Source organism: Diceros bicornis, chromosome 10 (assembly GCF_020826845.1).
Source record: "Diceros bicornis minor isolate mBicDic1 chromosome 10, mDicBic1.mat.cur, whole genome shotgun sequence".
In the NCBI taxonomy this organism is placed as follows: domain Eukaryota; kingdom Metazoa; phylum Chordata; class Mammalia; order Perissodactyla; family Rhinocerotidae; genus Diceros; species Diceros bicornis.
In genome coordinates, this window is record NC_080749.1 from 32,284,531 (window position 1) to 32,297,281 (window position 12,751).

General features: G+C 34.6%; 1 protein-coding gene across 1 annotated transcript in view; it reads left to right on the forward strand.

The window, feature by feature from the left end:
* The window catches only part of ACVR2A (activin A receptor type 2A), an 83,180-nt gene that overhangs the window by 61,611 nt on the left and 8,818 nt on the right, over positions 1–12,751 (forward strand). Inside the window, exons 5-8 of the mRNA XM_058548913.1 lie at positions 4,421–4,564; positions 6,533–6,676; positions 8,224–8,369; positions 10,112–10,226. Of these exons, the coding sequence (XP_058404896.1) occupies positions 4,421–4,564; positions 6,533–6,676; positions 8,224–8,369; positions 10,112–10,226 (549 nt within the window). The remainder of the gene's footprint in view (positions 1–4,420; positions 4,565–6,532; positions 6,677–8,223; positions 8,370–10,111; positions 10,227–12,751) is intronic.

Sequence of the window (12,751 nt, forward strand, 5' to 3'; positions counted from 1 at the left end):
TGATTCTGCTGCCTTCTATGAAAAAAAAGGAAAGCAGTTCAGGACGTAGGACATTCTAGCGATTCTTAAGACAACTGTCAGAAAGTGTGGTCTGAGAAGCTTACTCTAGGGCTATATAAAAATTTCTTCAGTGCTGCTCCTACAGTTTTTGTTAAGGGCAATACTGCCCTCTGCTGTCCAGAAGCTAATTCCAATGCGTATCTTCTCAATGTAATTGCTTATTTTACTCATATAGTTTAGATTTTAGAACTTCTTAGAAAACTAAGGAACAATTATTTAAGCCTTGGTTTAGTTTATTAGATGGCTTGAAGTCCACTGGATCAGGTAACTTGGGGCCATACTAAAGTCATCTATTTAATAATAACCCTTATCTGATAGGTAATGTCTAAGATTTTTTTTTGACATTACTTTCCTGTTTATAAGGAAAGTGTTCCCAATCCTCATTTAAAAAATATGATCATTGGATCATTACCAACTTTTAAAAAGCTCAATCATTATTCTCCTTCTCCTTTGCTTTTGTAACTGATGTGTCATTTTTCATTCCATTCTGGATATAAATCGTAATTTCTTTTGCCTGTGTTTTTTCTTCACAAGCACGCCTTTCATATAATGATAGAGGTAAGATGCATTGATGTTTGTTTTATGGTTGTGGAACTTTTTGTGGATGCATACTAAACATTTTGTTCTTAGATTTTTGTTGTTGTTGTTACTTTATTGTGCATCCTTTATAGTTTATACATTTGTTATGAAGTTGTTTTTTTTTCACTTTTAGTATTAAAAACATGATTGATTTGCCATAGTAATAGTCTTTGGTTTTAAACAGTATACAGTTAACAGTATTTGTACTTAACTAAGGTGGAATGTAGCAACAACTGTTTTAGTTGATTAGAAGTTAATGCCTAATGGCTAGATTTTTAGCCTTAAAACCCTTGTATTGGTTAATTTTTATAGTATGTCATTAGCTTAAATGTCAGCACGTGCTCATTTTTAACAGAGGTTGACTTTCTGGTCGAACCCATTATCTTTTCATGTGAAATCTTTATTTTCAGACAGCTTCTTTCATCTTTGGCATCTTTGGCAAAGGGACTCGCTAGAGAAGTATAACTCGATCTTTCGCTGTCTGGAGGTTTAAGGCTCTATTTAGATTAGAATTCATCCTTCATGTGGAGAACTCAGAATAAGTAACATGGTCACAGACTGCTTTGCAGCTCTTCACTTCTAATAATTTATTCCAATGTTAGTTACAGTAATGATATCAGATAGTGGTGCTGGAGTGGGGAGTACTTTTCCAGCTATTGTCATTTGTTGCTTCTCGACATGATGTCTTCTGATGCCATAATTTTCACATAGAAATGGATAAAGAAGAGATATAATCAGAGCCATGTTGTAATGCATAGCTTTTTAACTGCAATATACCATCCATACGGCAAGAGAACTGGAGACTTAGGGAAAGTTTTCAGGAATTCTGCAGTCCTTATAGTTGCCCCCCCAAAAGTGGCTTTTCTGTGTAGCAGGGCAAAGCCATATTTTATGGATAACATCAGAACGTTGCTGTCATGAAGTTGAAGTCTGAATTTGTCTCCCCAGTTGTTCATGTATTTTAAAGGTATAAATCTTTATTCCTAGAATCAAGTACAGAGTTTTTTTGCCGGTAAATTAGTATAATGATGCTAATGAATTGAAAATCATTTCTAATAATCTTAGATTATAGGATAAGTAAAAGCTAGATATTAGAGATGCAGTTAAAGCTTTGTATAAATTGAATGAAGAGCTGAAAAGTATGAAATAGAAGAATATTCTAATAATTTTTCATTAAAAAGCAAAAAGAGTAATCTCTTACCGAGTTACTCATTTTTGAACCCAAGCTTTTAAGTATTACAGAATATTATTTAAAAACACATATCATTTCTAAAAGTTTTGACATGTTATAGGAATGTGCCTTTGTAGATCTTTTTTCTCACCTTTTGAAAATTGGCCAGTGTTCTTAATTTAAGCTTTTTACTTATAAGCAGTTTTGACAATAGCATGTTTTCAGGCTGTTATAATGCTGAATATAATGGTGATATCATTAGGAAAGTGACTTAAGATTTCTTGCTGAAATAATGGTAGCTTAGAAACTTGCTGAACAGAGCCTTGGAAAATTATGGGAACTTTGAAGTTTATCTGTGCATTTGGAAAACATTCAGTGATCTTTCTTTTTTAAATGTAGATATTGAAAATTATTCTATGTTTCCTAATACTAAAGTTAATATTATATTAAAATCACATTTTGAACTGCTGACACATTCTTCATTTGAGATGTGGATTAAGTCATCTAAATCCTATGTTATAGACTGAATCATATCTATGTGGTTGGTACTCTTTAGAACAGAGAATGGGTGATGTGTGTGTTATTTAGAGAGACATTATCCGTCAGTTTATATAAAAGTTATTAAAAATCTTAGTGTTTAAATTTAGAGCCATATAACTCTTTACCTGGTTATTTTCAGTCTTCAGCTTTCAGCTCCTATCTGTATATTTTAGTTTTTTGCATCCCTGTTTTGAAAATTCAACTTTTCTAACTTATTTTTAAAGGAGGGGGAATTATTGACTTTAACTTTATAGTTATTTAAAGTTTTTCAAATTGAACTTTATATGTTCAGTTAGCAAAATTATTCTCTTATGCAGTTATCTAATAATTCTTGGACTTTGAGCACTGAGTGGTTTCCTTTGCCTCTGGGAGAGTATTTTCAACCTTTTTTCCTCCCGTCTCCACATTCACGTAAGCAACATACTCCTGTCAGTAGAATAGGTATAAATGATCAGTCAAGGAATGAGGTAGGGAGGGTTTAGTTTTAATAAAATCTCTCCAGAGATTCTTGTGTCCTCTCCCACTGAGAGTTGTAACTTTAGGGGCCAAACTTTTATAAGATTTATATCTTACTTGCTTGACCTGTCACTCTGTTAAAATAAAACACTCTTTAGCTCTGCTAACCTTTCATGTTTTGAATATGTGAAGGAAAAGCAACTTATGTAGACATTTTGAAAATAAATATCTGATGTTGAAATGAGTCACAGGAAGCCTTCTAGTTTATCTTACTGTTTTAAAATAGGAATTCTCAAACCATTTTATAAAGATTGTCTGGTTTGGAAGTAGAGATTGCATATTTTTCCTCTTTAATACTTTACAAGTTTCCATTTTGGAGAGTTTTTCTAATGTAGATGTCAACTGTTAAAAATCTTGAGTGGCACCAGTAGGCTGAATGATGCCTAAAGGGAGCACTAACAGTCTTGAGGCATTAGAAGAGGAGATTTTTTTTAAAAAGGGAAGAGAGGAAAGACAGAGAGAGATGCGTTGACATAGGGGTAACATACTATTTCCAAGTATCTTAGGTGCCACCCAGTGTCACCATGTCTGTTGCTGTTGCCAGAGAAATTTTCGTTCCTCCTTAAAATACTCATTATGCAGCCCTTCAGACATTTATATTACTTTTCTCTGGAAGCTTTCCAGAAAGCTTCCTACATCTTGCATTAGTTGCAGGAATTGAGCTGATACCATGCCCTCAGTGAAGGGTTGCCCCTCTGCTTTGTGTAGGGCACATTCCCTTGTGGTTTGTTAATGTTGTACTCCTGTTTATATACTATATTTGCTCCATTGTTTTTTAATTAACTGTAGCAGTACCCTTCTCTTTTACCGTACCTTATCATCCACTATGATGACCACTCATTTTCTGGATTATTATTTGTACTTTCTTTGTCAGTCAGCCCCAGAACACTAATAATTTTTATCTCAGATCAATTTTGGGAAGTAATTATAAGTAAAGGGATGAATTGTTAATAAGTTGAAAAATGGAACAGTTTGGCTATAGCAACATTAACTTACATCAGTGTGCCTTGTAATTTGATGTACCTATCTGCAATATATTTGGGAATGACTGTGAGTATTTCTGAGATTGAAGAAGAAAAGACTTGAAAAAGTTAAACAGTCATTGGGGAAAGTAGTGGATTTTGAGGAGAGGTTTTCTTTGAGACATAGCCATAATTTGCTGGTTCTGGTGCTTTTCAAATCTTCATCCTGTAAGGAAGTAACAACTGGATGAAACCACTGGAATACTGTTAGTAATATCCTAAAGGTGACAGAAAATCTTAGTCGGGAAAATTAGTGAGATTTTATTTAGACCTTTTCTCCTGCTATACATATATAGCAATAGTGCTGAATGTTGTTATGAAGACTCTTAATTCAGGTTGCTTGCCTTGTGATCATTAGAGATAATTAGTAATGCCTGAAAACTCAGTTTTGGCGAGATTGAAGTTAATGTTATTTGTATGTGTTTACCGTTTCTGTCAATTGATTCCTCAGTATACTCACTTTTTTCTCATATTTAGAATTAATATGTATCATGTGCTACTTTTTAATAATCTGATTATTGTTTATCTGTAGGACCCAGGACCACCCCCACCTTCTCCATTACTAGGTTTGAAGCCACTGCAGTTATTAGAAGTGAAAGCAAGAGGAAGATTTGGTTGTGTCTGGAAAGCCCAGTTGCTCAATGAATATGTGGCTGTGAAAATATTTCCATTACAGGTATGTTTATTGCATTTTTCTAATGTGCATGTATTTTTTAAAAGATGCAACTGGCGTGGTCATTGTTACTCAGAAACAGTCTGAAAACACAAGCCATATGTTTCAAGGTGGTTCTTTGTGATACTGGGGAAAGCAGTTAGCCCTTTTGTGTCTGCCTTCTCAGCTGAGAAATGGAGTTAATAGTACAAAAGTCATGTTTGTTTGGAGTGGTGGAACTACCATAAATGAACATATAGGAGATCTTTTGCCCATAAAAATTCTACAGAAATGCAAAGTGAAGATGAGGGTTCCAATAAAAAAATATAATTCATTGTCTGAGTGGTTAACTTTTAATATCCCGTTGACATGATCAGAAAAAGCAAACAGAAGAGTGACAGTGGTGTGCTTTGTTCTAGAATTGCTGTTGGGAGGCATATTACCAGACTGATTAATATTTTTTCTACTTTGAGTGTTTATGTAATCATTTCAAATGATTTTGTTTGGTGAATTTTCAGAGGCAGTGAATCAAGACTCCAAGTAATTGGTTTACTGTTGACTTGTTTTTCTTTTAAAGGGGGCTGACCTCAGAAAACCCTGGACTAATGCACGTCTGAGTTGTTCTTATGTTTTGTTTGTTCCATTGGGGTTATAGATCTATGATGATTCCTTCTTCCCGTGTCTTGCTTATACACTCCTGTGGCTGATGCCATGTGTGGTCTTGCGATCCTGGCTGGGTTTGGCGATGCAGGCTCCACCACTGCACCTAGACAGTGGATCTTCCTTATTCCAAAGTTATCATATCATATAATCAATTTCTTTTTCTTAATTTAATCATATAATCAATTTCTTTTTCTTAATCTTTCTAGATTTTAGCCTGCTTGCCTCCTCTAAAGCGTGTTTCTTAGAGTCTGTGAAGAAGTTTATTACTTTTTTTTTTTAGTAGTACTGCAGATACTGTAAACTATAGTTGAGTTCTCAGATGAAGGATCTATTCTGTTGTGTCAAGATTAACAGATAAGATCAGGTTCTTATTGTGTGAGGAAGCTTAAAAATTAGAGAAGGACATTCAGATGATACTAACATATGAGTAACAACAACAACAGTAGCTAACATTTCATTGAATGCTTCTGTTGTGTCAGGTGGAGTGCTTTACACGTATGAGTACTCACTAATGCATGTCCATATATTTACCCATACGTATAATACAACACACAATAGACCTATAATCCAACAACCCTATAGGGCAGACATGATAGTCCCCGTTTTGCTAATAAGGAAACTGAATGTATGTAACTTGCCAAATTTTTAGATAGTTTGGATCCAGAGGGTTCCTAACCAATATGCTATGGTGCCTCCCACTTTCATTATTCTTTCATTGTGAAAAGATACTAATCCTTTGTAAGTAGATATGTAGTAGGCATGGATCACTTGCAGGCACAAATGAGTCTGTGGTGTTTTAAATTATTGTATTGCATATTTATACCCCATTGCTCTCTCATTGACTTTGCAAGGTATTCTAAACATTTTGTTAAGAATGTTTGATATAATGTTAGTCTTTGAAAAATTGTTTTCTATTTAGATGAAGTCATTCTACCTGAATTTCATCTCTCAGGGAGGTTATTCTGAATAGCAACACAGGTATTGTTCACACCACGATGAAATTATACTGTAGTGCTAACTTGTAAACAGAATGTGTTGCCATTGTTAGGCACACAGGTGGAGGATTTCTGATCACCTCCTGTGTTTACAAACTAGAAACAAAGAAAAGTATATTTTGAGGGAATGGGGCAGGGCAGGCATTTGGTCTGGAACTGTTACCTGTTGTCAGAGGTATTTTTAGTTAAAAAACAGGACAAATACAAAACCAAAGAATCTTTTAATACTTAGCTTTATTTTATTTTGTCTTAGAACTTGCTTGAGTAATCTCTTAGATACAGCTTATTTGCTGGTATTCTTTGCATTCTTACTATTCTTTGTTTTTAACTTTAGGATAAACAGTCATGGCAAAATGAATATGAAGTCTATAGTTTGCCTGGAATGAAGCATGAGAACATATTACAGTTCATTGGTGCAGAAAAACGAGGCACCAGTGTTGATGTGGATCTCTGGCTAATCACAGCATTTCATGAAAAGGTAAAACTACTTTCCATTTTGACTCAGTAAAGTCAAGGCTGGCTTATCTACCTAATGTTGGCTACAAATCTCTCAGACTTATTTTTCTGGGAACGGTAGGTTATTAGGGTTGGTTAATATTTATAAGTAAAAAATCTGTTTTAGAAGATAATTTATTTTAATAAAAGAGCAAAGATGGCAACTTTTTCACTTAACCCTCTACTTCTGTAATACCATTCTTTTGTCCCTGATTTCTTGTGCTGCAATTACCTCTCTTAGAAATAATTGTTTTAGTATAGCTAGTGCTTAGTAATTTTCATTTACCATTTCCGATCCATTTTGATTACATGAACCATTTTTTCAGCTTAAATTTTGTTTTAAAACTCTTTAATCATTGTAGCTTTGTGACAAAAGTAGAGTCAGGAAATTTATCTGATCTTTGATCTGTTACTAATTTGTAGGTTAATTATCACCAAAACACACTTGCTATTTTTCCTCAGTTTTTCTACTTTCAGAGTTAGTATGCAAGTACATATTAATGAAGCAGGAAATTGTGTTCTCCTTGGCAGTCAGTTTCATCATTGTCAAATATGAGTGGCTCTTTTACGTCTCTTAATTCTTGACCAAAAGGATGGCAGTAATCTCCAGAGGAAGTGTCTTGATGGTAGTTGTTGTGTATATATCTTAATTTTGTGTTCTCTTAGTCCTATGATATAACATCTCTATAGTCAATATATTTTAACTTTTTAAATATTTTCTAGAACTTTAGATTTTCAATGAGTCTTTTTTTTTTTTAACTTTTTAAAGAAATGTGTTCCGGGGCTGGCCCGGTGGCGCAAGCGGTTAAGTGCGCACACTCCGCTGTGGCGGCCCGAGGGTTCACCGGTTCGGATCCCGGGCTCGCACCGATGCATCGCTTGGCAAGCCATGCTGTGGCAGCGTCCCATATAAAGTGGAGGAAGATGGGCATGTATGTTAGCCCAGGGCCAGTCTTCCTCAGCACAAAAAGAGGGAGATTGGCAGATGTTAGCACAGGGCTGATCTTCCTCACAAAAAAAAAGAAAAGAAATGTGTTCCTTTATTTATTTATTTATTTTTTTGGTGAGGAAGATTGGCCCTGAGCTAACATCTGTGCCAGTCTTCCTCTATTTTGTATGTGGGACACCACCACAGCATGGCTTGATGGGTGGTGTAGGTCTGCGCCCAGGATCCGAACCCATGAACCCTGGGCCGCCAAAGTGGAGTGCGTTGAACTTAACCACTATGCCACCAGGCTGGCCCTGAGTCTTTTTTTTTTTTTTTTTTTAACTTTTGCCTTCTAGATAGGGGGAAATTGACTGATTGTGCTTGTAGCAAACCTTTAAAGATTAGTGGTACTCCTTTCTAGTCAAATGTTTATTACTGTGAAACTTGAACCATTCCAGAAAGATTATCTCTTGGATATCATTATTCACCAAAAGGAAAGATATGTCACTTTCCATAATCTCTTAAAAGTAAAAAGGAAAGTCTCCATATACATATGGCTTTTGTCAAGAGCGTAAGTTGTTTTTTTTCCCCCCTTTCTTTAGGGTTCACTGTCAGACTTTCTTAAGGCTAATGTGGTCTCTTGGAATGAATTGTGTCATATTGCAGAAACCATGGCTAGAGGATTGGCATATTTACATGAGGATATACCTGGCCTAAAAGATGGCCACAAACCCGCCATATCTCACAGGTAGAGCTAAATTTATATTATTTTCCCAAATAATTCAGAATTTGTTTATTATTTAAACTTTTAATCCCCTGGGCTAAATTCATTTTTCCCCTAGTTATCTAATCATGCTATAGGAAGCAGTTGAATTTCATTTGTTTTTCAAATTAGCTTTGAGATTGGCCAGGAAGTATTTTGGATAATGTATATGTTAACATCATTAGCTTAATTATTAGCATTAGTTTAATTATTGACTTATGTTTTAATTGGTCTCATTTCTAAAAGTATGGTAAAGAATGAAAAGTGTATTTTCTCTGTCTCACAGCAGAAAGAAATTTGTTTTACCTCAAAACATGATTTACTTCAAAGATGATTATAAATAGGTATAAGGGGACATAATTAAGGAGAGACCTTGACTATCTTTTTTCTTGTGTTTTCAATGACCATATGATCATTATCTGAGCTGAGGTGGAAGGAGACATCATTTGAACAACTGGCTTTATGTAATTGCCTTTTTCAGTGAAGAAATAGTACTTGGACCCAACTCTTGTCACACTCTCAAAAGGGAAAACGTTAGTTCCTTAAAAATGGGATTCAGTTTGCCATTGTGTATTTAACTTCCTTGAACATAGGATCAGTTTGTCTTCTTGTATTCAATTTAAAGACGGTTGCTTTAAAAGTAGGTATTAACTGATTCATTTAATGGATATTTATTTGAGTGCCACAGGTGGTGTTTTAGATTTCTGTGAGGCATTACTTTTAATCCAACTCCAATATAGATTCTGATTTTGCAAACCTTAAATGATTTCCACCTCAGAAATAGCTCCCCTTTCTTCTCACCTTCCTACAGTCTAACTGCCTCTTCCTCGATTTTTGCTTGCCTCACCTAGTCCTATAGAAAATACCCAAAGGTTATTAGAAGTAGGGTCCCTAAAAATCTTCTGAGTCTAAAACTGGTTTTTGTAGCACTTGGGGGTGTTTATCTGTGCCTCCTCTATCCTCCTCTTGGTCTCTGTCTGTCCGCATAAATTTAACCATTGCTTGTGGCATAGATGTATTTAGTTAGGGTATAGTAATCTCTAGGATGAACCAGTTGAGGCTAGTGTGGAGAGGAGGGTATCTGATTGCCTTAAAATGGTTATTAGTCTTTTCAGAAGACCAGGATCTAGCTGGAGCAGTGTATGTTTATGGTGAAAAATTTCTATCTGTTATACATTCCTTGAGATGCTTTTCTACAACCAGGTTGATGACTATAACAACCACTAAAATAAGGGGCCATTGTAAAACGTAGGCCGGTACAAATAGGCAAAAGACCAATTCAGCTATTATTTGAAAATTCTTTCATTTTGGTTTTTTAATTTCAGTTTCAATGGGAGTTTCTAATTGTAAACGCTGAAATATTTTTATTATCTTAAAAAACAGCAATTTTATGATTGATAGGTAGCAGTGACATAGATAACACGTAGGCAGGACAGTACTTTTGGAATGGCACCTGTTTATAGAAATGTTTTATGGAGAGATTTCCTTCTTATTGTCCATGTTATGAAAAGGAGTGTGTCACTGTACTCTTGTGCTTCAGGCTATATGGAGACTTTGCTTAAGCTTTCTCTCCCTCTCCCTTTTTCTGTATTTCATACTTTCAAATAACTGTTTCTTATGGCATACATAGTATGCCATAAAAGTGCCTCTTTCCCACTTTTAATAAAAATTTTTAAAAGATGACTTGTTTAAACTTAATTTGAATACTTTATCTTTCTGTTTGCAAGGGACATCAAAAGTAAAAATGTGCTGTTGAAAAACAATCTGACAGCTTGCATTGCTGACTTTGGGTTGGCATTAAAGTTTGAGGCTGGCAAGTCTGCAGGTGATACCCATGGACAGGTAAGGATGATAACTATAAACTGTAAGAAAAAATAATCTTGTCCCATATGTTTTTAGAATGGCATATTTGGACTGAACTGGACTAAAATTATTGTGGTGGTTATTAAATTGGCATCTAATATAAAACAACTCTCTTAAGAGTAATATGTTAAATTTGCTGAGGAAGACATTTTCATATGGTGGTGAAGGACTGTTAGGACCTCAGGTGGTTTAGATCAAGCAGTTCATAAAACAACCTAGACAAATGGCATGGGATTCTATCTTTAAAACTACTCAAAGAAGAATCCAACACATTTTAATAGACTTCATTCTTAGGGAGTTCTTAGTATTAACTCAGTAGTTTTAACTTGTTAATTCTTTCACTATCTCAAGAGGATTGGAAGAATAGTCAGTCACTATTCATGCTACAATCCATTACTACTGCCCATTTTCCCAGACAACAATTACAGTTTCTTGCTTTTTGTTCTTTATTGCCTCATTAACTCTTTAAACAACTTTATAGTTTTCTCTGAATTCTCTCCAGAGTTCAGAGCACTTGTAAAGCCCTGAACGAGAAGCCTAACTCTAGTCAAGATGTGCACAGAGAGATCTCAGCAATGGGAATCTTGTAGAAGGCCAAAGAGGAAAAGGACATTATCCATACATTTTATTCTCAGAAACTCTGAGGCTAGGAAAAGTGTTTTCACTCCTACAAGATCACCTTTTAATCAAGAAAACCAGTTTGACCTGAAAGGTGACATTTCCTTACAAAGTCAAATAATTTAGGCTTTGGTAGGATCATTTCTTCATCTTTCAAATCATGCGGATTATTTGGTCATCTAATTCTCAGCTTTCTTTTTTCCCCAGTATATCCTATTGACTTCCAGGAGCACAGTTATTAAAGACTCATAGCACAACATATTTTGGCAGTACTGACTCATGATTTAAGAATTTACTTTGGAGCAGTGGTCAGCAGTCTTAGTACTAGAAAAGTTGACATTGAATGTATTTGGGAATGAAGGCAGTTTTGTGGAGAATATTACTGAGATGGGAGATTGTGCAGGAAGCCTAGGGACCAACTTCTGAGCTGAAAGTGTGATTGATTATCATAAGACTAAATTTTGGAAACAGTTTAATCCTTTGGTACCTCATAACCTGCCCTCACCCACTTGTTTTTTCTAAGAAAAAATTTTGGACTCATTCATACTTTTAATACTCACAGTTGGGTTACATGATGAGGTAGACATAACTAGTTACTTACATCAGTGGTTTCTTGACTTGAGATTTCATGGACCAGAAAATTTGAAAATGCATGGTATTGCACATTTTATCTATCTCAAAGAAAGAACACTGGGAAAAAAAAATAAGATTTTTACCTATTATTATCATCAATTTATAAAAAGGAGGACATTTTACACTAAAAAGGTAGATAAGTCATCATTTTATAAGAAAAGAAGTACTTTGGATTGCATACGTTTATCTTTAGGAGAAAAGTAGACTCTTGGGAAATGCTTGCTTATAGTACAATTAAAATAGTTATTTAAAGTAGCAAAAAAAGCAGAACTACTTTTTTTTTCTTTGTTCAAAGTGTTCTCCTTATTAAATGAATTAAAAACTTGAACTTTAGGGTCCTAGTGATCTGCCCTTATTTGTTTTTTAAACATCTCTGTTATATGTATATTTGCAGATAATTGCCCAACTTCTAGTCTACAGATCACAATCACCTAAGGATGGAGCTTTTTGGAAATACCAATACCTGGGCTGCTCCCTAGATCTACTAAAACTCAAGTAGATTGTGATCTACCTAGCTATCTCACAAAATTTTTTAAGCTCTCATATATGAATGTTGTCAAGCACCAACCAAAGCTAGCTGTAATAGCTTAGTAACCATAGTTACATTACTAAGAAATACCAAATTGTTAGGGACAGATATAAATAAAGATATCCAAGGTAGAATTCATGAATAAATAAATACATAGATTTTGTACAAATAGAACTTTAAAAAGTTTATCCATCCTTGACTTGGCTAATTTTTATGATTTGTATTATTTATTAGTTTTTTTAATACAGAGAAAGAGAAACCCTCAAAAAAAGTTTTTTTTTTTTTAAAGATACATTTAAAACGCTATGCAAAGGTACAGTTGAAAAGTATACAGTTCTTTTCTCTATTCCATTCTTCTCCCCACAGACAACCTTTGTTCGGTTTTTTTGATTACTTCTGGAAGGGGGAAAAAATTCTAAGCCTATATCAGCATAATGTCTGTTGATATATTAAGTGTACCCAGAAAGGATCTTAGTAAATATAAGCTTTGTTCCTTGCTGTTTTCATCCTTCAGTATTTTTGGAAATCTTTCCATATCAGTCCTTATAGATTTATCTCACGTGTTGTAAGAGCTGCATAGTACTCTGTTTAAGCAGTCCCTACTGATGGATGCTTCTGCTGTTTCCAGTGTCTTGGCTGTTGTATTACTTGAAATGGAATAAAATTCTGCTTGACCTTCTAGTCTAGTGGTCATAATTTAGTTACCTTATCTGATATTAGACCA